The 24,949-nt window shown below is 35.8% G+C and overlaps 3 protein-coding genes across 4 annotated transcripts in view; 2 read left to right on the plus strand and 1 right to left on the minus strand.

Moving 5' to 3' along the window:
• The window catches only part of LOC113522562 (chitooligosaccharidolytic beta-N-acetylglucosaminidase), a 41,120-nt gene extending 39,379 nt beyond the window's left edge, over nucleotides 1-1,741 (plus strand). For both annotated transcript variants that reach the window (XM_052898720.1, XM_052898719.1), the window contains exon 16: nucleotides 152-1,741. In XM_052898720.1, coding sequence (XP_052754680.1) covers nucleotides 152-236 — 85 coding nt within the window. In that variant the 3' untranslated portion in view covers nucleotides 237-1,741. The remainder of the gene's footprint in view (nucleotides 1-151) is intronic.
• A 1,795-nt stretch (nucleotides 1,742-3,536) lies between these two features.
• Nucleotides 3,537-10,014, plus strand: LOC113522350 (transmembrane protein 50A). Its single transcript, XM_026908024.3, has 4 exons — nucleotides 3,537-3,750; nucleotides 5,390-5,521; nucleotides 6,603-6,738; nucleotides 8,178-10,014. The coding sequence occupies exons 1-4, from the start codon at nucleotides 3,655-3,657 to the stop codon at nucleotides 8,285-8,287; spliced, it is 474 nt and encodes a 157-aa protein (XP_026763825.2). The 5' UTR covers nucleotides 3,537-3,654; the 3' UTR covers nucleotides 8,288-10,014.
• A 2,315-nt stretch (nucleotides 10,015-12,329) lies between these two features.
• LOC113522349 (nidogen) lies at nucleotides 12,330-24,790 on the minus strand. The gene is made up of 7 exons (XM_026908023.3): nucleotides 24,468-24,790; nucleotides 17,563-18,059; nucleotides 15,880-17,489; nucleotides 14,343-15,347; nucleotides 14,093-14,267; nucleotides 13,702-13,986; nucleotides 12,330-12,940 (listed from the first exon to the last, which is right to left on the minus strand). The coding sequence occupies exons 1-7, from the start codon at nucleotides 24,648-24,650 to the stop codon at nucleotides 12,706-12,708; spliced, it is 3,990 nt and encodes a 1,329-aa protein (XP_026763824.2). The 5' UTR covers nucleotides 24,651-24,790; the 3' UTR covers nucleotides 12,330-12,705.
• Nucleotides 24,791-24,949: the final 159 nt, after the last annotated feature.

A 24,949-nucleotide genomic window follows, 5' to 3' on the forward strand; every position in this document is an offset into this window, starting at 1 on the left:
GTGAAAGGCAATGAAAGGAATAAGCCACCATGTTTAGTGTAAGAGAAAGAAACCTCAAACCTATATGCCTCGATCAAGCTGGCTAGTGTAGAAATACTGAGCTATTTTATTATTTTTAGATACTGGCAGTAGACAAATGTTTTTTTTTCAGGGAGCGTTTAATACGCATGGACATTCAAGCAGAGTCCCTCCAGCCAGAATGGTGCTACCAGAACGAAGGATACTGTTACAACTGATGGTCCTTTCAGCTCAGCAGTGACAACTCCCGCCGTCACACTGGGCAAACGGGGCACAGTGTTCGATTCCCAGCGCAAGCGCCTCTTGTTGCCATCTGTGCCATCCTTTATCGAAGGAATACCGCAATAATGTAAAGTGCTTTTTGAAACAAAATTATGAGTCACTGTGATTAATATAGATCTATAAGTTATCTTTGTAATTAGATGCACTCGTTAGGAAAGTGATTTTTATAATATATATATATATACACTATGTTAAATAACTTAAGGTGTTTTCGTTAATCTCGTGTACTATAAGCTCTATCTATGGTAGCATCTAAACGTAATCTATACGTTTAGATGCTACCATAGACAAGATTCACGTCTCATTTTAGTTTTTATCACCCGATTCATGAGTGGACTTAATACTAAAAGTTCTAATCAACTTATACTACAGTAATTCTACTGTTAGATTAATTTTAATTTTTCTAATATTTAAAAAGATTTCTAACATTCAAACTTTTACGAACCAGTGATGTAAGTTAGTTCTTAATATATTTATTATGGTCTAACGATAACGCCCTTGTTTAATTAACATACTTTATGTTTGGTGAACCGGAGTGACATTACATGACATAAATAATTCAAACACAGAGTAGTCATGGTATAAAATGGCTACAGGAATATTTAGGTACCTTACGATTATATAGATAGTGTCTCTTTAGAAATACTTCGAAAAAAGCGGGTTAAATTTTTCATAGTTTTGTGTGATAAATACATAGTTATAAGTGATTCCTTTATAACTTCTATATTTATTTTGTCTTATAATTTCTGCATTATTTTAATGCTTAGACACTCATTTTATTTATTAAATAATCCGTCAAGATACATTTTATACGTAAGTATATAGAACACTGATAAAAAACGAGTCAGCTAATTTGACAAATAGCTGTCAAAAAGTTGAACCGTTTTTTGAGGCTGGATGCTGTATCTATATAATCTAAGATAGGCACTTTACTGGTTGGTTATCAAACTTAAATCGTCTATTCTTTTTAATTGGAATTAAACACTGCCATGTTGTATTTATAATTTACTCATGAACAAAATTTGAGAACACCAATTAGAATAAGAGTAATAATGTATTAATAAGTAGTTTTTGGTCCATGAAAAAACATCGATTTTAAATTATGGCAAACCTTGTTATTTTGGTTTAAAAACTAAACTACTCAACCGATTTTTATCAAATGTCTGTGGGACCAATCTGAAAGTATATTGTTTCAGATAAGATTTCCCAAGTGACCTTCTTTTTTTTGGAATCGGTTGAAAATAGGTTTTACTATGTGTTTGTGTTATGTACTCCAGCTCACCAAATTGTCAAATAATCGTCCCATATAATTTATTTACAATTTGAGTCACAACTTTTTGAATCTATATCACGTTCTATTTTTTATAGTGATTGTAGTAGAAATGTTTTGAATCAATTGTGTGTCTTTTAATTATGAATATAGAAAATGAAAAAAAAGTGAGTTACGTGTCTTATTTTACCTGAACTGTAACATGTGATAGGGTATCAGGTCGACCTCCACGCGGTTCCCTCTGGTAACCATCGTGATTGATTCATTAGTGAATTTGTCACGATGGACTAGCTGCCCTGCTTCATCGTCACTTATCATCCATCACTGGTGTCCCGCCAGTGTAAACCGATAGTGCAGGGTGGGTACCATTCCATTATCATCCATTAAAAAAATATATAGAATATACGGCATATAAGGCTCGATCCACACTATAACGCCTGGTAAAATATTATTACATACTAGTTGTATACCGCGGGTTTATCCGCGTAAAACAATATATAACATATCCTATGTGCAAAGTTATGCTATAACCCATCCGTTTACTATATTTCATTCAAATTCGTTTGCTAGTTTTCCTATGAAAGAGTAACACACCTCAGATCAAAGGGAGACTGTACAAAAGTCAGCTTGGGCACCTCTGTTTCATTCGTGTTTCTACCGTGTTGCATTGTGTTTGGCTGTGTTTCGGTTTGAAGGGTGGGATATGACAGTGAATTTACAGGGTACAAAGGAATCACACCTGAGTTCTCAGGAATGGCAACGCATGTGGGGTATCATGGAAGAGAGAGTATTCTCTGTTATGTTTATGGTACTGTTCATGTCTATAGGCGGCGGTTACCACTTTCCATCAGGTGGGCCGTCAGCTTGTTTGCCATTTTAAGTTGCATAAAAAAAAAATACCCATCCATTCATGCATCGTTACAAACTTTCACATACAGCCTTTAACTGTCCACTGCTGAACATGAACCTCTACCTTGGGGGATTTTGCTAGTAGCTACCACGCTTGGCAGGCGGATTGGCAGCCGCAGTTAGGTTTTGGTGATGTTTTAAGATAGACGCTGCTTTTTTTTATAGGTAATAAAGAAATAGTAACCCCACCCGCGGTATCGGTATACACCGGCGTGGTATCAGTGAATCATGATAGATGAGGATGAAGCAGGTCAGTTAGCCCATCGTGACGAATTCAACGAGAATTGTTCACGATGGTTTCCAGGGGGAACCACGTGGAGGTTGACCTGATATTGCTAGCAATGGGGCTGTCATACTCCATTGGTAACAATCCTTTTACCCCAGAGAGACGCTGCTGTCCATCCTTCTACCTCAAGCTCCCTCAATCGCCTCTTACGACACCCACGAGGACACGCGAGGACCGCACAGCATTTAGTACATTAATAGGATACAAACAATGTCGCAGTGTATTTAAAAGTTTATTTAAAATTTTGAATAAAGTTCAAACTGTAATTCTAATCTGATTTACGATTATAGACAGAGAACTATTATCCTTGATCTATGTTTGATTCCGATTTTTTCAAAAATATTTTTTTTTAGATATTGAAAATTGTTACAATAGTTAATAGAAATATTGCTATTCGTATAGTATCGGCTTTTTCTTCGGCGGCACCAAAAATTTGCAAACAAAGTTCAAGAACTTTATGTTAACCTTATATATTGATGAATATACCTCGATTCTCAATATGGACCATTTTACTTTTTATTATACAACAATTTTGTTGAATTATTTATATTATTATGTATTTTTTCGATTTAGGAGTATAAAAAGGTATTTGCTATCATCAGATCGCTATAAAATCATGTCAGATTTATGCGATAGCGATATTACATACAAGGTAAGACTTAGGGACATTTAGCGGATTTTTGTTATTTTTCTCTATAAGTATCCGCTTTTATGAGATTATCTAGGGACTTTTAATTTTGTAAAACGGCAACACTGATTGTGTGTCAGTTGTCAATGTCACTTGGATATATTTATGTATGTTTTGCTTCTCTGTCATTTTTTATTTACAGTTTTTGCGTGCTTTGTTGTTTATTCGTGATTTATTCTTGAATAAAATAAATCGTTCAAGATGAACTGCTGTGAGAATATTTCAATGCCGAGTTGTGTTTGGTTTGAGAGCGGAGAAAAACGTAATATCTTGGCGTCGATCTTCGCAGGATTGTTGGTTTGTGGCTTTTCTATATTGATGATTCATACATTTGTTCTAATTGCATATTTTTAGTTAAAAGTCAAATATGATCGTCTTAGAAATCATTTCTTATAATAAAATAAATTTCAAGATGATCCACCGCTGTGAGAATATTAATAAATGGAATAAAGTTGTGTTTGGTTTGAGAGCACAATTGAAATGTTCCGTATGATTACGTGATAATGGCGTCGACATTTGATGTAATTGTTAATTAACAAACTATTTTCAATTTTTTAATGATGATTCATACATTTTTTTGTTCTAATTGCATATTTTTAGTTTAAAGTCAAATATGATCGTTTTAGAAATAATTTCTTATAATAAAATTGACATTTAAACCGATCGATCAACTTCAAAAAATATTAAATATTAGAGAAGCTGGAATAAACATGATTGTCTTCAGTTTCCCAGATGATATTGTCCAATCACAATTGAAAAAATGTTCCGTCCATGGATTGATAAAAATTGAAAAGCACATTTGTTTTTATCGTTTAATTAACAAATATTATTTAATTTGAATTTAATGAAGATTGACATCAATTTTTTTTTCCCAAATAATAAATATAAATTGTTAAAATCTTTTTGCGTCAATCTAGTTAGGGGGGGGGGGGGTACTTAGTTACAATGTATCTGTTGTCAGGTAATATCATTGACAATTTATGACTTAGTCAGTAGGTACCCTTAGAACCAACAGAAATAACAATTTAACTCAATTGTGGGGTAATTTTTTAACAGACTTAAAAAAAATAAGGACATTCTTAATTAATTTTTTTTTGTTACTTTAGAATTCGATCTAGAAACCTATTTGGAAATATTTTTTTTCTAATAAAAAAATATTTCTGATTTATTTATCCTAAAGAAATAAAAAAAAAATTAGTTGAGTAGTTTAGTGTTTAAATAAAAATAACTGTTTAGGCCACAATTAAAGTCACAGTCATAGTCAAATGGTCATTTGTTAAATACAATCTTAAATTATTGATTGATTGATTGATAGATTGAGAAAAGACGTTTCATCTTTTTTAATATAGCCTTATTAGCAGTAATGGGATGAAATTTATTTTATACTTATGCACACACACACACACACACTCATATATATTCATCACACCTGTCTCCCATTGAGGTATGATAGATTATATATATTATATTTGCACTACTTACAGCACACAAACAAAAACAGACATAGATAGACGTGTGCATTGAAAAAAGATAAAAGCCAACATATACAAAAAATAAAAAAAACCTTAATGCATAAAGGAAGTAACAGTTTTTCTTTTCATGCATGTGTCATAGTAACACAAAACGGCCACAACTCAGCTTATTGCTTTGCCCTCAAAATAGCGAAACACTGATATTCTTTTGTGGCCAAAAGCCAGCCGTGAAATGTGTGTGTTCATTACATTCACTATTATTTAATATTTTATTCTAATTAATAAATAAATGACAAATACCATTAGAAGAAGAGTTGTCAGAAATCACTTTCTATTATTTTCAAGCATTGGAGTACGCAGTAATAATTGAATGTAAAATGCTCTAATTCAAACAGTCCTCTTTCACGTCTTCCACAAATAATATTGTGCACTTATTTCATCATATATTACCGTTTATATTCCAGTTCTTTTCTGGCTGGTGGTTCATCATTGATGCAGCATCCGTATATCCTGGTAACCTCCCTGATGCTGCCCATGTGTGCGGGGTGATGGCCACTCTATCACTGATCATGGTTAATTCAGTGTCCAATGCTCAGGTAAATGCTATGTTTGCTCTTGAATTGACATTTGTTTTCTTTTTGTACCACTGAGGTGGCAATCAAGCATATGACCCACCTGATGGTAAGTGGTTATCATAGCTTATGAACGCCTGCATTATCAGGGGTATTATGTGTGTGTTGCCGACCCTGAAGAAACCTCTTTACCCCCATTTTGAAGAAGTCCCCTTTGTACCAGAGGGAGACTTTGTACAAAAGTCGATTGCTTGGGTACCTCTGTCCCATTCCTGTTTCTACCGTGAAGCAGTTGTGTTTGCATGGTTGTGTTTCAGTTTGAAGGGTGGGATATGGTCTGAATTTACAGGGTACAGAGGAATAACACCCGAGTCCTCAGGAATGGCAATGCATGGGGGGTATCATGGGCAAAACAGTATACTTTGTTATGTCCATGCTACTGCTCATGTGTATAGGCGACGGTTACCACTTTCCATCAGGTGGGCCGTCAGCTTGTTTGTTATTGTAAGTGGTATAAAAAAAATATTGTGTTTATATATATTTGTCTTTTTCTTAACATCTTCTATCCAAAGGAGGTCTGGAAGAGATTGCTTAACAATAAGGCTGTCTTTTGTATTACTTTAAATAAAAGTTTACTATATTTATTATTTTTACAAATAATGCAATAAAGTGTAAAATAAAAGAAACTAGTTGTATCCTGCGACTTTGCCTGCTTCAATCAGTTTATAAAGTATCCTATGTGTTTAAAATTAAAATATAATCTACATGTGTATCATATTTAATTGAAGTCTACAGTTATTTAAGTGTGATTGAGTAACAAACATGTATGCAAATAAGTTTACAAACTTTAACATTTATAATATTATATATATTATAATATGTTTTTATGGAAATATGTTTTTTTTATTTATTTTTTTTTATAATATATATATAGTAGCCTATAAACACCTATGTTTGAAGAGCATGCTGTAGTCTCTTGGGTGCATGGAGGAAACATCTTTGAATGAATAACATGTTTGCCATCATGCATGTAGGTGGGTCAATACCCAATAAGTCAATGCTGAAATAATGATAATAACGATATATGTATGTATGTATGTTGTAGGTGCGCGGCGAGACTTACACGGGCGGGTGCATGGGCCCCCGGGGCGCGCGCCTGTGGCTGTTCCTGGGCTTCGTGGTCGGCTTCGCGTCCCTCATCGCCTCCTGCTGGATACTCTTCGCCAATTATGTACACGCTGGTATGTATAATTCTATGCCATAATATACCAGATGACCCCGTGTTCTTCATATTACCAACAACGCCATCTACTGAAAGTAATACGAAGTAGAGATTCTCTTATAGAATTACCTATTTTTAATTTTTCAATTCTCTAGCTAAATTTTAAGGTCGTTTTGATTTTTTAAAATCATTATTCACGCTCACTTTTTATTTTTATCCGAGCAGTAAGTGTTTATATTATTCCCAAATTCTTGTATGATATAGTATATATCATATATGTGTAAGTATATTTGTTATTCATATATATTTATTCGTTTATATATGTAATTTTAGTATGTATGTATATAAATAATTACTAGTACCGCATTCGAGTATTCTGACACTTCCCTATGGTTGACTGGGAGAGAATGCTTTTAGCATTAAGTCCGCCGTGTACACATATTTGTACTAATGAATAAATAAATAAATAAAATAAATTATTGTATTACAATGAATAAAATGAAAAAATAATTATTCAAAATGGATTTTTTAGTTGTAACGAGACTGATGAACAGCAATAAATTCTTATATGTACATATATGGAAATAGACTAGTTAACCCGGCAAATGTTGTTTTGCTCCCTACTGCTACCTACCGAGTCCAAAGTTTGGAGGAAACAATATACATTTTAACAAACAACTTTCATTAAAATTGGTTGAGTTGTTTTGGAAATTTTCGCGAAGTACTTTCGATGATAGGAAATTTTCATCATCATAAATTTTCATCGTCATCATCATTGATGAATTGAAGGAGGCCTCCTTTATAATCTGCCATAAGGAACAGTCCCGAACCACCTGCATTCATTGATTCCCTGCAATGCATTTGAGGTCGTCGCTTAATTTAGCGGGGGATTTGTCTTTTTTTTTTAATGGATAATAATGGAATGGTGACCCCGCCTGCGCTAACGATATACGCTGTCGGGGCACCAGCTAGGAGTGATAGCTGGAGATGCAAAGGTAGATCAATTAGCCCATCACGATGAATTCATTTGAAACTGGGCATGATGTTTTCCCGGGGGGAATCGTGAGAACTTAAAATCGACTTAAAAGGGTGTATTGCTGGCAATGGGGTTACTAATCCCCATTACCGATAATCCCTTCTCCCCCTTCCCATTTGTGTTTCTACCGTGAAGCAGTTGTGTTTGCATGGCTGTGTTTCGGTTTGAAGAGTGGGATATGGCGTGAATTTACTGGGTACAGAGGCAAAACATCTGAGTCCTCAGGAATGGCAACGCATGGGGGATATCATGGGCGAAACAGTATACTCTGTTATGTCCTTGGTACTGCTCATGTCTATAGGCGACGGTTACCACTTTCCATCAGGTGGGCCGTCAGCTTGTTTGCCATTCTAAGTTGCATAAAAATTGCCAATTTTGTTTCAAGAACTTTTATAGTGATGACGATATTATATTGTTAATAGGTAACAACAAGTCAACCTGGCCCGGCGTGAGTCTGTTCCTGCAGAACGCGCTCATTTTCGCTGGCTCGCTGGTCTACAAGTTCGGTCGCACCGAGGACCTCTGGGGCTAACTGCTAGCTATTTGTAATCTCAGTTCAACTCTGTCCCATTTGTTTATCGCGTTATTGTTCCGCAATAGGTTAGATGGAAGGGGTATAACATTATATTTCAAAATGAAACTCAATGATAGTTTTCACGATCATGGATCTCGAAATATGACATGAACACATCTGAAGTGAACACATTTATGAAGTACCTAAAACGACAAATTATAGAGCATATATATATATATAGCGGGAATTTTATTTTATGAACTATTTTTGTCCTTCCCGACAATTCTTTCGACTTTTTAAACTCCCACTACACACACAGACACACACACATATATATATATATATATTAATATGTATTCCTAATTATAGTATAATTGAGTTCATGAATATTGTAACAAATTTATGCAATGGTATATCCTTTCCATCCAATCCTGCCCTCCTAGACAAATGGTAAAATAATCTATTGATATATATGTTATCGCTACCGCGTGCATGTGATAAAGTGAGATAGCAACATTCGGCATTTGATTCTGTGTGCGCTAGCGAAAATGGTAGATTAATTTGCTATTATCGAGAGGCTGTGTACTGAATGGAACAAATGTTGATATTCTTAAATCTATTATACTATTTCAAGATATAAAGTCTCGATTTATTCCATCTTGGATTTATTACTGTAAGAATTCTTTTTTATATTTAATTATTTAGAACAAATGTAAGTGTAAAATAAATCATTAAAAATGCTAATATTTGTAACGTCTAATTCACAGAGCTTTAGTATTTTTTTTTTATTTTTATTTAATAGAAATATCTCTTACTATTTTTTTTTTATACAACTTAGAATGGCAAACAAGCTGACGGCCCACCTGATGGAAAGTGGTAACCGCCGCCTATAGACATGAGCAGTGCCAAGGACATAACAGAGTATACTGTTTCGCCCATGATACCCCCCATGCGTTGCCATTCCTGAGGACTCAGGTGTTATTCCTCTGTACCCTGTAAATTCACGCCATATCCCATCCTTCAAACCGAAACACAGCCATGCAAACACAACTGCTTCACGGTTGAAACACGAATGGGATAGAGGTACACAAGCAATTGACTTTTGTACAAAGTCTCCCTCTGGTGAATAACTAGTAAATAACTTACATGTACCTATTCCTATAAGTTTATTTTTTGCAAGATAGCATTTCGCTTCATACTCGTTGGAGACAATATAGTGAGTTTATAAAATTCCCGTTATACATATATATAGAGACATTGTTAAAAGATGAACATATATTGTAAAAATAAAAAATAATAAAATATTTAAGACTTGTTTGTATGATTTGGAATTCAAACATTTTCAGTATTGAATGACGAATGTGCATGGTGTTAGTCGATCATGCGCGGGCTTTTAACGACCATGCAATTTTAGACATAGTACATTTAAATAAATACACATAATGTTAACAGAGATCTAAAAGAGTACCTGTTGAGTTTCTTCTCAACAGATAACAATCTTCCGAACCTTGCAGTCATTAACAATGACGATTTAAAAGGTTGCTTGTTAACAAGTCTTTGAATAAAAATGATTTTAAAGTATTCTGCGGTCCACTGTATGTGAACTAGGATGCCAGGAATGTTCTTTTGTTCCATTGAGTACAAAAAAAAATGTTTAATTATTTTTGTGAGAGAATAGATTAGCAAATGTTTCCGTTTTAGCTTTATAGTATTTGTAATAAAAAATCTATGGCAATGACGATGATTATGGTTTGTTTCAATGATTTTAATGTGTCGGGTATTAATTAATATAAAAGTTAATTTGTAGCTTTTTTTTATTATATTTTACATTTTATATATAATAAGACATATAATAAGGCTTCTGAGGAATTGTTCGGACTGATACCTGCTGCTGATTTTCAATACCGTACAACCCGCCACAAACTAAAGTTTCATTTCAATCATCTGGACGAGTGGCGGTCTTCCGCCGTGTGTTTTTCAAGGCACTTTCTTCCACGCACAACCATTCTTTGGAATCAACTTCCAGCAGCAGTATTTCCGAACCGATACGACAACATAACCTTCAAGAAAAGAGTATATTCCTTTTTAAAAGGCCGGCAGCACACCTGCAATGACGCTGGTGTTGTGGTTGACCATGGGCGGCGGTAGTCACTTACCATCAGGTGAGCCGCACGCTCGTTTGCCCCGTGTTGTAAAAAAAAAGCTGAAACATATAAAAATCGACAAAACAATTATCTTAATCAACTTGCCACATAGTTGATTCTAATTTCCTACCAAAAATGTTCAAACTGCCACAGCATCCAAGAACTAAAGGACAGTGTCTAAAAATATATATATAAAAAAAAATCCATACCAGTAGATGCTCTCGCTGGGGAGCACTTTTTTTGTTCGTGCACGTATAGTGATGATTACACCTGGAATTCAGTACAATGGTTTCTAAGGGGGACCACGTGTAGGTCGACCTGGCAGAGTATATTGCTAGCAATGGGACTGGTAGTTTGCATTACTAACGATTCCTTTCCCCCTTGGCAAACGCAGTTTGGCTTTGGTGATGCTTTAAGATGCTGCTGTTCATCTCTCGATCATTACATTCCCTTTTGTTAAGACATCCCTTAAGACATCCATGGAAAAGGAAGGGGCGACTTCATTATATTGTCTACGAATTATTTAATTAATTAACAAAATAATTACTAATTAATTAATTAATTTACTAACTGTACTAAATAATTATAAATAAATTTAAATTGTTTTAGCTATTAAGGACTTTTAATTGAAATTAAACTAATTCAATATTATGAAATAAATAACTTTAATGCTTTGGCGTCAATAAATTATAAATAATAAAAAAAGCTACGTAAATTGATATTCAGAATACACATTTATGTTTACCTAAGTAAATAAAAGAAAAAAAAAAAATAGTTTAAAAATGTTATTTTGTGATATTTGCATTACACATAAACGACTGTATAATACTTTGGCGTAATTTGATCAAATATGAGCTGACGTTTTATAATTGTTTTTTTTTTTTTTATATTATACATTAAAAACACTCTATGTACAAAATTATTTAATTTAAAATCTCACACACATTCCTAGTAAGGTTCATACATAATATTATTAGGCGTATATTTTTATTTTCACATAGTTTAGGTATTAGAAATTTGTACAGGTGAAATCAGAATTATTAGCAACCTTTTAAGAGAATATTTTAACAGTAAAACTCAATATTTTTCAAAAGAAATATGGGTCGATAAACAAGTTTAGAGCTTTCCATACTAAACTGACAGTAGGACGTGGAGTGTTTGTATGGGAAGCCTAAAATAATGTCTTTCATTTTCATAGATAGAACAGTCCCTTAAAAGAGTAATGATGTATACACAGTCATATTAAAAATTGTAAAGACTTGTACTTTGTGGCATTATTTTATTTGAATTTAAAAATCTTTGGAATTGTCAGTCGCAGTAAGGTTTTTACCTTATTTTAAAGTACTAAAATCTTGAAGTATTTTTTTTTTGTGATTTGTTAATTATGTATGACTGTAGATACATAATAAACTATCATACTATAGGTTACACCTTGTACATTTTATTACTGTAAAAAATCCTCAGCTCCCTGTCGAGGTATTTTCCCAGAGACTACAATTTGGGTTAAAAAGGGTATATTAAGTTAGCAACGCGCACGTGATACCCCTAGTGTTGCAGGCGTCCATAGGCTACAGCGACCATTTACCATTAGACGGGCTGTATGCTTTGCCACCTTCGTGGTATATAAAAAAAAAAAAAAAACTAGTCATTATTTCTTATGTATTTCCTACATAATTTTAAACAACATAACGTCGTATTTGTATGTGAATAATTAAAATTCCTGCCTGCGACACTGTACTGTAACCCATTATTTGTTGTTTCAAAAATAGCTGGTGTGATAACCGAAAAGAACGTATGTGTTCACAATTTATAGCTTTATGGAAGTTGTCATTTAAAAAATAATAAAATGGACAAGGTATATACATATACAGACATACCAAAAATAAATACGACATGTGGAGCATTCGAATAATCGGTTAACTACGACTTCATACAGCGCCATCTGTTCATTCCTAACATAAGATTTTGTTTCTTTACATTATAATTATGAGACACCACGCCGGCATACACAGACCAACAGTGTATGCCGGCTGCAAAACTAGCGACCCGGAGGTTGTCGCCTCCGGAGTAGAAGCCGGGGTAATGGGGTACGTCCCGAGGCCCCTACCTCGCCCGCCCACACATCATCTGGCAGGCAAAGACAAGCCCTTGATTGATTGATTGATAATTTTGAATGACATAGATGGCGTTCTATAAAGCTAAAGCTAGTCGAAAATCGACAGTATGTCTAAATGTACTGTGTTAACAAGTAAGCATTACCACCAAAACGTGGCATTACGTTCAGCTTATAAACTAAAGGATTTGATTCTCTTCATAAACCCCATCGCCCCTGAGACACGTCCGGCTGCCTTGTCCGTTGGGTAGACAGAGCTCGTTGGACCGACAGTCCCCGTTCCAGTACTGACACACGTTCATCGCTGGCGGGCACTGGTCAGGAGCCACCGCTATGCCATACAACCTCGTCGGCTTCGAGATCGTTATATGGCCTCGCACTTGGGTGGTAATGTCTATGTATTCTATTTGTAACCTGGTAAAATAAATTTTATATAATCTATGTTGTGCTCTGCGATATTAATTTATAGTATTGATATTATATTACGATAAACTAAGTATCAGAAACTGTGTGTGAATATACAGATTTTTAAAATGGCTATATCTGTTATATCTAATATGAAAATTACAATTTTATTTTTTATACAACTTAGAATGGCAAACAAGCTGACGGTCCACTTGATGGAAAGTGGTTATCGTCGTCTATAGACAGGCAGTAACCATGGACATAACAGGGTATACTGTTTCGACCATGATACTCCCCCATGCCTTGCCATTCCTGAGGACTCGGGTGTTATTCCTCTGTACTCTGTAAATTCACTGCCACATCCCACCCTTCAAACTGAAACACAGCTGTGCAAACACAACTGCTTCACGGTCGAAAAACGTATGGGACATAATACACAGGAATTGCTTCTGTTCCTCAAATTCGATTATTCAAATCAAATTATCTAATTTAAGCGTGCCAACTAGCAGTAAATAAAAACTTGCAGTAACCTAATTAGAGGGAGTGTCGTGGTGTAATCATAATAACGTACTGTATTGTGCGTAATATTAATAATTATGCCCAATGAATTAAGTAGTGTTGAAGTTATGAATAGAGTTCGTTGGACTCCCAGAGATAACAGCATTTAATATTATACAGAGCAATTTATTTTTAACTTTTTTAAATTGCATTAATTACAAAGAAGAACTAATGTTTTACACGCAAATATAGTACGGATAGGTATCACTTACGTTCTCCAATCTGTCCAATAGAATTTGTTTCCAGTTATGGCCAATCCGAAGGGGTACGAGCAATTGGTTGCAACTGTTACTTTTTCCATGTTTTCGATGCCCACGCATTTGATTGCAAATAGACCAGCGTCGGCGTAACATAATCTGTCTCTCGCCCAGTCGATGGCCAAAGAGTTAGGTAGTTTTACATCGCTCTGGTCCAGGAAAATGCCCCTTTGAGTGCCATCCATGTTTGCCCATTCAATCTTTGGGCCCGAACGGTTCCAGTCAGACCAAAATACTTTGCTGTAAAATGTTTACACGTTTTATAATATTATTGATATGTGTTTACGAGGTGACTTGGATTTTGAGATTTTTTATAGATCACTTTGTTGTTTTTTGTAATACTTACCCTTTCTCTGGATGCACGGCGATACCTCTTGGATTGCTGATGCCTGTTCCAGAGAATAATACTTTCCTCACTTTTGTGTCAATGTTGGCAACTTCAATTGTATATTTCTTCGAGTCCGTCCAAAATATGTTCCTTGCTGCCCAATCGACAGAAATGCCTTCTGGTGCTTTAACGTCTGTAATAATATGTGTATTTAGTATAGTACTAGATATCAATACATTAATAGTAGGTATAAGCAACTAAATCTTACCGTTTGGCAGGTAAAAGTTGAATCCTGAGCCATCATACGCTGCACTTTTTATGCTATTACCAATCACGTCGCCCCAATAAATCGATCCTTTTTGACAGTCTATATCAATTCCTACTGCTGTTTGGTAGACAGCACTGTTTATTGGGGTTGGATATTGTCTAGAGTTGATGTGGAATGGTACGCGGTACACAGATGCACCGTCACTCACTACTATGAAGTTGCCAGTCTGTCTTGGGTTCAGTTGACAAATGCTGCCGTTTCCACTATATCCCGCATTGCATACGCACCCATACTCATCACCTCGTTTTAAACATGACGCGTGACTATCGCAGAGATTTGGAGTATTTCTACAATTCTCTTCTAGAGTACAAGTATACCCGTCCCCGACGTATCCCTCCCTGCATTGGCATTGGTATGTGTTTTCGACTGGTGCGCAAACAGCGTCAATGCTGCAGTCGTTAATGTCGTTGCACGTCGTGACCGTTGGATATCTTTGTTCTGGTAAACACTGAGACACGCCGTCACCTTCATAACCGTCATTACAATGACAGTAGTGGACATTAATCTCGTTGTCGTACAAGCAGCTCGCGTGCTGAACGCATTGTGCTCCGTTGCACAATTGGCCGGGTATGCAGGCATCGTTCTGGTCTTTCACGTAGCCGTCTACGCATTGACAAATGTACGCACCGCTGGTGTCGTCCAGACGGCATTCTGCGTTGTATTCGCAATCGGAGTCGTTGTTACAGATAAAGTTTGGCCGACATTCGTAGCCATCGCCGTGGTAGCCGCTGTTGCAGACGCAAAGGTACTGCCCAGTCGGTGTATCGATGCAGTGACCGTTGGGACCGCAATGGCACTCGTAGCTAGTTCGCTCGATACATTCGTAAGCGTCACCCTCGTATCCTTCAGGGCATACACAGTGTCCTAAATCCTCTGTTGGTGTCTTAGTATTTGTGTAATAACAAATTGCATTCGGAGGACAATCGCCATCGTGTGAACACTTGACTGAAATAGGTAATTATTGTTAGAACATGAAATTTACAAAAAAATATTCAAATATAATTATTAGATAACGAGAAATTGTTTTGTTTTCAAATTATGATAGCTTGATTATCTTAATGAAAATGTAAGTAATCGAACACTTTCATACACAACATGGAACCATATAGACCAGACCCAATTTGGAAAAGTTTCACTGTTGTTTGTTATGATTTATCGAGAATTTAATAAGTATATTTTAATCGAAGCAATCTCCATAACCACAACGCCATGGAGGTCGTGATTATAAAAACAAACTTAGATGGAAAGGTGAGCAGTGAGGGACTATAATGCTAGATGAAAGTAAGTTTTAGGTAAACTGCATTTGTTTTCAAGCATGTTTTTCAGAAATAGGTTCTAGTAAAAGGAAACTGCAGTTTATTCTAGTGTTTTGATATATTAAATATTACTAGGTTATTATTTCGTTATACTTGGATTTAACCAATATTTGTTTATTTATCAATGGGTAGATGCTACTAAAATTTTATGAGTAACTTACGTGTGGTATCGTTTGTAGATTTTTCAACATCAGGTATATAGGTACCAAGGTGGCATAATTCGTTATCGAAACTGTCGCGGTAACTTGAATAACCTGCTGGACAAACGCAGCCGGAGTCGTCACAGTGTGGCAGCACAATTGTCTCGTTGTAAACCGCCTCAGTCACTGTAGGTGCTGTCGGCGTCGTAGTATACTCATCTTCTGTGCAATAATAACCGTTACCAGAATATCCTACGTGACATCTACATTCATAACTTCTGGTCTTTTCAGATATGACACAAGAGGCATCCGGAGAACAGGCGTTGTTGCACGGGATCACAGGCCAACATTGAATACCGTTGCCTGTGTAGCCAGCCTTACAAACACATGTAGGCTCTCCTAAGTAGTTTAACGCACACTGAGCGTTAGGATGGCAATTCTTATTTTTGCATAACGACGTTGTTTGGCAAGTAAAGCCGTTGCCTTCGAATCCACCTCGGCATACACATTGAAATCCTCCGTCGTAGTTGAAGCAGTCAGCGTTTACGTCACAATTGTGAGTTCCAGCGGCGCATTCGTCTACATCGATGCATGCGACGGAGTCCTCGTGGAAAATATTGGAGAAACCTGACTGACATTCGCAGGTGAACGTATCGCCTTGCACTACACACGAGCTATGCGGCCCGCAAGAATTCCGGCCTTCTATACATGGATCTTGTTGCCCTATCGGCGATATTTTGTTACTCGTCCCGTATCTAACTACATTTTCGCCGACTTCATAGCCAAGATAGTTCTTTGTGATTTTCATTGTAGTCAGTGTTTTGTCGTCGTCGCTAATTGGTGCGAATCGGCAAGGGCTGTAGGTGAAACTTTGTGATACCTTTTGTTCGTATTGCTGTTGCGTGAGTCTGTTGGTAAATTTCCGAGTTGACTGCGAGCGAACCACACCGGGTTCGACAATCGTATATTGTTCTTCGAATTCTGATATATCAAGCTTCGTTTCGTTTAAAAGAGCAGGTAGCGTCCCTTGCACATATACTTCTATTGTAATCTGGTCAAATACATCGTGACCCAAATATTCTTGATTAATTGTAATCATTTCATTTGTTCCACTAAAGTAAATGTCTGCAGTGTGATTAAATAAGGAGCCCGTTAATTGGTAACCGTTTTTAGCTCCACCACTGGGTTTAGCGAAGAGCCAGCCAACTGTAGTGTCCAAAACGGTTAAAAATTGAAGAGTGCTACCGATAACAGGCGGTACTAGAGACAACGCAGTGTACGATCTGCCATCAGCGACGACTACGTAAGCTTGTATGTCTACATCATTTAAATTCACACCGTTTATGATACCATTCAATTTCCCATGCACTCTAAGTGGTACATCATCTTTCACGCATGATTTACCATTGCCGTAGAATCCTTCATTGCACTGACAGCAAATGCCAGCTTCATAATCGACGCAACGGGCCTGCATGTGGCAGATGCTGGGTCCACTTTGAGCACATGTTTTAGACTCTTCCTCGAGGTCGATGTCGGTTTGGTTGTATTGATCGGGTACAGCAATATTACTATCAGGAGGTATGTTTCCAACACGGAAAGCGTATTTACCAGGCTCTTGAGTGTTCGACCACCTGCAATAGAAATATATCAAATACTTAATATCAGTAACCGTATTTGAAATAATTTAGTTACGAGGCTACTTACGCGATAACATTCCGAATTTGATCACTACCCGAATTTCTGACTGTATAAACGCGACCATCTTCGGCGACGAAGCCCACTTGCGCTTTAGCATCAGGCAGACTCAGTTCTTCGGGCTCTCTTTGTATCCACTGTATTTCTCGATCGGGATACAATAGTTCTACGAAGCTTTCGGTACCGTTGCTGATCACTGCAATTTGGAAGCTGTTCCTGCGTTGGCGTTCATTGTTATTTCTCCGTGTGTATGTAACATCGATCCAAGTGGCTATGAAGACGCTGGTAGGCTTAAAGTCATAGTAATCGTGGAAATTGTCCTGAACTGTTTCCTCTGCTTTGGACAGCACGTGGGATTCATCTGTTTCTCTATAGTAGACCGTTCCTGATTCTGTAGTGTCCACGTTGGTGTAGAATGCTGCTATGGATGGGTAGGGCAGCGGGAATTCTGCATTTAAAAACGATGGGATGTCAGCCCTGAAGGAAATTATACCAAAGTTGTTTACCTGTAAAAATACAAAATAAATGGTGAACATTTTTAAAATAGTGCCATTCTAATTATTTATATCTGATGTTTAAAATGGATTTTTTATTCATAACTAGCTTGTTGCCCGCTACTGCGATTGCGTGGATTTTAATTTTTTTTTATACAACTTAGAATGGCAAACAAGCTGACGGCTCACCTGATGGAAAGTGGTAACCGTCGCCTATAGCATGAGCAGTACTGCGATTGCGTGGATTTAAGGTTTTTTTTTTTTATACAACTTAGAATGGCAAACAAGCTGACGGCTCACCTGATGGAAAGTGGTAACCGTCGCCTATAGACATGAGCAGTACCATGGACATAACAGAATATACTGTTTTATCCATGATACCCCCCATGCTTCCCTTTACGGCCCTAGTCTTCTAAGTTCCTTTGACTATTATATACATATTTCCAATTTCCATTCCGTTGCCATTCCTGAGGACTCAGGTGTTATTCCTGTGTACCCAGTAAATTCACGCCATACAAAGTAGAAAAACCAATGATATAATCATTTCTAGGTGGTGATGGATGTGTTAGAGAAACATTAATAAATGGAATTAAATTAGTACGTATTAATAAATGAATAAAGGAGATTAATAAAACGAATAAATCTTGAAAATTATGATTAAATTATTAGCATTGCTTTTAAGTTACATTATAAATAAATAACATATAATGGAGGGGTATATCTACTTTTTAATTTAGTCACGAGTATAGTGACTATTAGGTATAGTCAATACCAAGTCCAGATTTGCTAACAATATTGATCGATATTTTAAACTGCAATTTTTTTTAATATATATTCTTTATTGCACTTGTAAATTACATTGTTAATGCACTTATAAATATTGTGAGCAAGGGTGGACTTATCTTTGATAGAAATCTAGAATATAAAAGTCTGCGGAGCTTCATTTATTGCGACAATGTCAAGCGGAGACATTTTCTGCTGAGATTGCGGCCTTACAACGTAGGGAACCACTACCTAAATTCAGTAAAATTGCAAAACTTTCCATTAAGCAGACTTCAGATGGCCTTCTTCGTCTAGATGGGAGAGTATCTGCTATCCTCCGATTTTAGATGGTCGTCACCACATCATAATATTACTAAACGGATATTAGTTTTTAACTGTTTTTATCGCTTTTATTTGAGAAATTTTTCATTTATTTGGCACCCATTTTTACAACAAACAGTTGTCACAATAAGTCTTATATACCTACTATTTACAATACTAATTCTTAATTATTGTGAAACTGACACCGCTATTTACAGGTAAAGAAGAGAAGTATACATATGTATAACTAGACACAATTTTTATTATATGTAGGTGTAACGGCTAAAGATTGGCACCGTAAATATGTAATACGAGATGAGTTTTTTAACCTTTTCCTTTTGAAAATTGCTGAAATATTTGGTGGTATTCTTAGATTTACCAGGCAAATTGGCCGTATGGTCCCGGTATAGCATAGGACACCGCTTCCTATCCCGTGGATGTCGTAAGAGGCGACTAAGGGAGGGCGAGGGATGAGCAGCAGCGTCTCTCTTAAAACATCTCTAAAGTCTAACTGCGGTTGCCAATTCGCCTGCCAAGCGTGCCAGCTACTGACAAAACCAACTAAAGGGGAGGTTTACGTTCAGCGGTGGACAGTTTTTTTTACATTATCTAATTTAGTTAGCTTAATTTTACATTATTTAATTAATTCTTAAATTGTTGCATGCCCGATAGGGTATAACTGTTGATACTGATGTCAAATTCAAAGCAATGGTTACTGCTATATGTATGTACACAGTTAGCAATAAAAATCTATTCTATTCTATTCTATTAGTGAGAGGTCGTGGTGTCAAGTATTCGTATACAGAATTAGCAGATCGGGACATTATCTAACGATGACTGTTGGTGGCCACATCGTTAGTTATGTAAACTGTTGGGTGATAGCATTATCTCTCTCTATTCAGACATTTTATTATTATCGTACACGAAGAGGTCTCGACTTTTGATTATGTTCGTGACATAAAAATACCAAATTTCTAACGTTCCGGCTTGTTCTATTCATGTTGTAAGCAATAATTTTTAAGGTTCATTAACAGAATGGTGAAAGAGGAATCTTTATAAGGCGTCTTTGTCCGTCCGTTCGCCCGTTTGCTACAGCGATATTTTTAAACTAAGGTTGGCAAATGAAAAGTTAAAATTAAGGATATTTTTGACACTTCGATTACTTGGGTACCTCTATCCTATTCGTGTTTTAACCGTGAAGCAGTTGTGTTTACATGGCTGTGTTTCGCTTTGAAGGGTGGGATATGGCGTGAATTTACTGGGTACAGAGGAATAACACCTGAGTCCTCAGGAATGGCAACGCATGGGGGGTATCATGGGCGAAACAGTATACTCTGTTATGTCCATGGTACTGCTCATGTCTATAGGCGACGGTTACCACTTTCCATCAGGTGGGCCGTCAGTTTGTTTACCATCCTAAGTTGTAAAAAAAAATACTTAGCTATATACAGTCTTATTGTTAATCAATTTTATAGCTTAAAAGTAAAATTTAATAAATTATTTTACGTGTACTCAAATTATCAACTCTATATTCTTCCAATAGCAGTTAATGAATGACCATAATACAGTTTGCTGATGTCCAATAGCAGTGTAAAACAAAAATCAATTATGTTAATTCACGTATTGATTTGTTATTTGGCTATTTAATTAACTGCAACATAACTTTAAGTTTTATTGAAGTAGAATACATCTAATTATTTACAGATGATCTTAATAACTAAACCCATGGATTATAAGTTGCTAAGGATCGTTATAAATTATAATGTTGTAATAATTTACGTATATGTTGGTATATGTTACATACTTGTATTAGTGTTTTTTTTTATATTTATTTATAGAAGAAGGTGGAATGCTGGCTAGTTAAAGATTGATCCATCCATAGCTGAATATAGGCATTCTATTAGGGGGGTTTTAGGCTTTGGTGATGTTTTAAAAGAAATGCTGCTGCCCATCTATTGACCATTAAGTTCTCTTCACCTACGACGCCTATGGGAAAGGAAGGGGCGACCCAGTCTGTGCCCTTTGTTATTAGGTAAATTTTTTTTTTATATACAACTTAGAATGGCAAACAAGCTGACGGTCCACCTGATGGAAAGTGATAACCGTCGCCTATAGACATGAGCAGTACCATGGACATAACAGAGTATACTGTTTCGCCCATGATACCCCCCATGCGTTGCCATTCCTGAGGACTCAGGTGTTATTCCTCTGTACCCTGTAATTAATGGAGTTTCTATAGAATATTGTACACAATCATAAATAAATAATTCAAATAGGAAATTTACTAGCAACTTGTTTTGATGCAGGTACCACGTTTCGTCACAAGATTTTCGAAGACAGTCGAACTAGGCTCAGCTCATGACTTGATCGACGTAGGTACACAAATTTTTAGTTCCAAAATGCAACGAAACAATATTTGCAAAAGATAGCGGTGCGATAGCGAGCTGCATCGCTGCAGTGCGCTGCACAAACGGACGCGCGTGGGCGTATCGCTGGATAGCGGCGGTCACTGACTGCGAAATGGTTTTTTAAGCGACTTCCAGAAGAATTCAGAGAAATTACATGCGATTATGGTGTTATAATTCTCGGGAACGACGACGCATGGTTTCAATTATGATAATTACAAATTATTACATTAATGTACTGTGTCTAAAATTATCAAATTGAAGGACAGAAACAAATCTCTGGTATTGCAGGTGTTCATAGGCTACGGTAACCACTTACCATCAGGTGGTACGTATGCTTGTTTGCCACCTCAGTGGTATAAAACAAATGCATATAATTACATGTTACTTACATTTGAAGAAATTGCAGTTAGAATTAAATTAATTTGATCGATTGTAGAGTGTGGTCCCGGCATAGAATTGGCCACTCATTCTTTTCCCGTGGGTGTCGTAAGAGGCGACTAAGGGAGGGCGAGGGATGGGCAGCAGCGTCTCTCTTAAAACGTCTCTAATCACCTAACCGTGGTTACCAATCCGTCTGTCAAGTGTGGCAACCTCCTAAGGGGAGGCTTATGTTCAGCAGTGGACAGATAAAGGCTGATGATGATGATGAATTTGATCGACCAATCTTTATTTGTGAACCACGAGAAACAATTTTTTTAAAAATCAGTAAATATTTTTAAACAAAGATTGGAACAGATTAAAAAGAATTTTATCTTCCCAAAAACAATATCGTTAATTTGTTAATGGTTATATCATTTTCGGAATTCTTGGCACTTATCGTTTTTATCTTCAGTGCATCTACAATAGAAATACATAGAAGCTTCTCTTTGTTTTGTGTTTTTGTATAGGAAATCAATGAGTGATGACATCATTTTAACTATTCCTTTCTTTCCGTGAATAGAGAAAGTAGATAAAACTTTATCTAAGAAATTACTTCAGGGTACGATAAGGCTGATATACCTGAAGAAGGTAAAAATCCTTAAAAAACTATTTCTATAAAAATGAGAGCGTTGTGTCAGTCTGCAGATCAAGATATCTAATTCAGTCTCTGATTTTGACACAAGGAGCAAAACGTTTTGGTTTTAGAATTGGCAGCCCATTTAGAGTGCCATGGGCAGCACTGTATTATCATATTGAACTATTTTTTTCATTTAATATATAAAAAATCTAAATTCCAATCTATAAAGCTTAACCGATTTTCATGCAGTTTTGTACAGGTGTATCGTTTGCTCCAATCTCAATAATAATAGTTTTTATGCCGAAAAATAGTAGCCGGTAGGTGGCAGAAGAGGGCATAACAACATTGGGTTAGCTAGCTATATGAATATAGGTATTACAATAATGAAAGAAACTTATAAAAAACTATTTCTTTTATGTAACTTACAATGGCAAACAAGCTGACGGCCCACCTGATGGAAAGTGGTAACCGTCGCCTATAGCCATGAGCTGTAACATGGACATAACAGAGTATACTGTTTCGCCCATGATACATTCCATGCGTTGCCATTCCTGAGGACTCAGATGTTATTCCTCTGTACCCAGTTGAGTTCTTTATTTATTTATTTATTTAAATTGTCATACATAGGTAACAATGGATGGTAAAACAATATAAGTCCTCTATGATCAACCCCATCTATCGAGGTATACAGATTCGCAATTTTATAAGATAAGAAATTATATAAAAAAAAAAAATCAACAATGTCACATTTATAGTAAAAAATCATAATATTAAGGAAATTTATTGCATTTATCTCCGAGGAAACCGTCGATTGAATAGTATGTTCTGTTTACTAGGTATTCATACAGTTTAGTTTTATATTTTTTTATGTCATATATGTCTGTGAGGGATTTAGGTAAGTTATTGTATATTCTAGGTGCCATACCTAAGTTCGAATCTAGTTATCTGGTATATATAAATAAATACTTATCAGATAACTAGATTATATAAAAAAATAATTAGAGTTTATCTAATAATAATAGTAATACACATTTAAAATTTCAATTTAAAATCTATTTAAGTTTTTTATGCCGCTAGAAACGAAAAAAAGCTGCTTTAAGTATTAACCGTCGCTTATAGATATCAATAACGCCATGGTACACTGTGACGTCCATGGTATCCCATCATGTGTACGAATCGATTGAGTTTGAAATACTTTATCTGGTTTATTAAAAAAATAAATATCAATAAAATAAAAAGTAGGAATCGTCTTAATCCTAATAATATAATAAATGCGAAAGTTTGTAACGACGGATGGGTGTTTGTTATTTTTTAACGCAAAAACTACTGAATAAAATTTAAATGTAATTTTGTTACACAGGTAGGTTGTATGTTAACTTAGCATTTAGAATACTTTATATATTGATTAATCCGGGCGAAGCAATGGGATATAGTAATAGATAAAAACACCTAATTCTCTCTCGAATTTTCTCCTTTTTTTTTGACATTCATTGGTCAAGACAGAAAAATTTACAGACCACAAGTTTGTTTGTTGCAATTATCACAATATTAATATCCAGAACTGACTACAAAATAAAAAGTACTCTATCCCACATGTTATATATATGCAAAATTTCATGACAATCGGTAGAGCCGTCAAAGCGCCAATATTTAACAAAAATAAACCGCTTTAAAATATAATGCAAGTAGTTAATATTATTAAAAAAACTTAAATTTTTACTTCTTTTACGTATTTATATAAAAATAATATTTAGAATACGATATCAAATGATATTCAACTAAATGTCAATTAAAAGTCAATTAATAAATAATAATGCATAAAACAAAACAAATTTTAGCAATAGACGCATTCTTGACCTTACTTCCTGTCTGTCTGTATAAGATCCGGCTTTAAGATAAAGTTAGTTAATAAAAAAAAAAAAAAAAACTTACGAAAAGGGTCCCGTACGTTTCTCCGTAGAATATGATGGGTACTTTCAAAGTCACTTCAGGGGAGGGCACCTCGTTGCCCTTAGGCAACCTTTGGTCCAGCCCTGACCCGTACGGGTAGAACTGGTCCCGCGTGATCGCGCACGCGCCCGCTACCAGAAACAACACTCCGGCGCACGTCCACATCGCGTCAACACCGAACCGACACTACTGGCGTCCACTGGAAATGCTGGAGACACATTTTTTTTACCACAACCCCATAATAAAACGAAAATAGCTGAAAGCTCTCGTCCACTTTCGACTAGTTATGTTTTTAAAATAACACCGCGCCGTGTTGCAACCGATATTTACGTGATGCGCTATTGTCTTTTTTTTTTCTATAAAAAAAATATATATTTGAATGTGGAACGTTGTGGGACATATTAGAAAATGGAACGGCCGTCTTACGCCTGTATATCACTACTAATAACTCTATAAAATGTCTG

Source organism: Galleria mellonella, unplaced genomic scaffold (genome assembly GCF_026898425.1).
Source record: "Galleria mellonella isolate WM207_F2 unplaced genomic scaffold, CSIRO_AGI_GalMel_v1 utg537, whole genome shotgun sequence".
Taxonomy (NCBI): domain Eukaryota; kingdom Metazoa; phylum Arthropoda; class Insecta; order Lepidoptera; family Pyralidae; genus Galleria; species Galleria mellonella.

Coding starts and splice junctions, on each gene's coding strand:
- LOC113522349 (XM_026908023.3), bottom strand. CDS start 24,650: ATGTGGACGTGCGCCGGAGTGTTGTTTCTGGTAGCGGGCGCGTGCGCG. Junction 13,987..14,092: donor GCCGTGCATCCAGAGAAAGG/GTAAGTATTACA, acceptor AACATTTTACAG/CAAAGTATTTTGGTCTGACT. Junction 12,941..13,701: donor TATTGGACAGATTGGAGAAC/GTAAGTGATACC, acceptor TTATTTTACCAG/GTTACAAATAGAATACATAG.
- LOC113522350 (XM_026908024.3), top strand. CDS start 3,655: ATGAACTGCTGTGAGAATATTTCAATGCCGAGTTGTGTTTGGTTTGAG. Junction 3,751..5,389: donor CGATCTTCGCAGGATTGTTG/GTTTGTGGCTTT, acceptor TTTATATTCCAG/TTCTTTTCTGGCTGGTGGTT. Junction 5,522..6,602: donor ATTCAGTGTCCAATGCTCAG/GTAAATGCTATG, acceptor TGTATGTTGTAG/GTGCGCGGCGAGACTTACAC.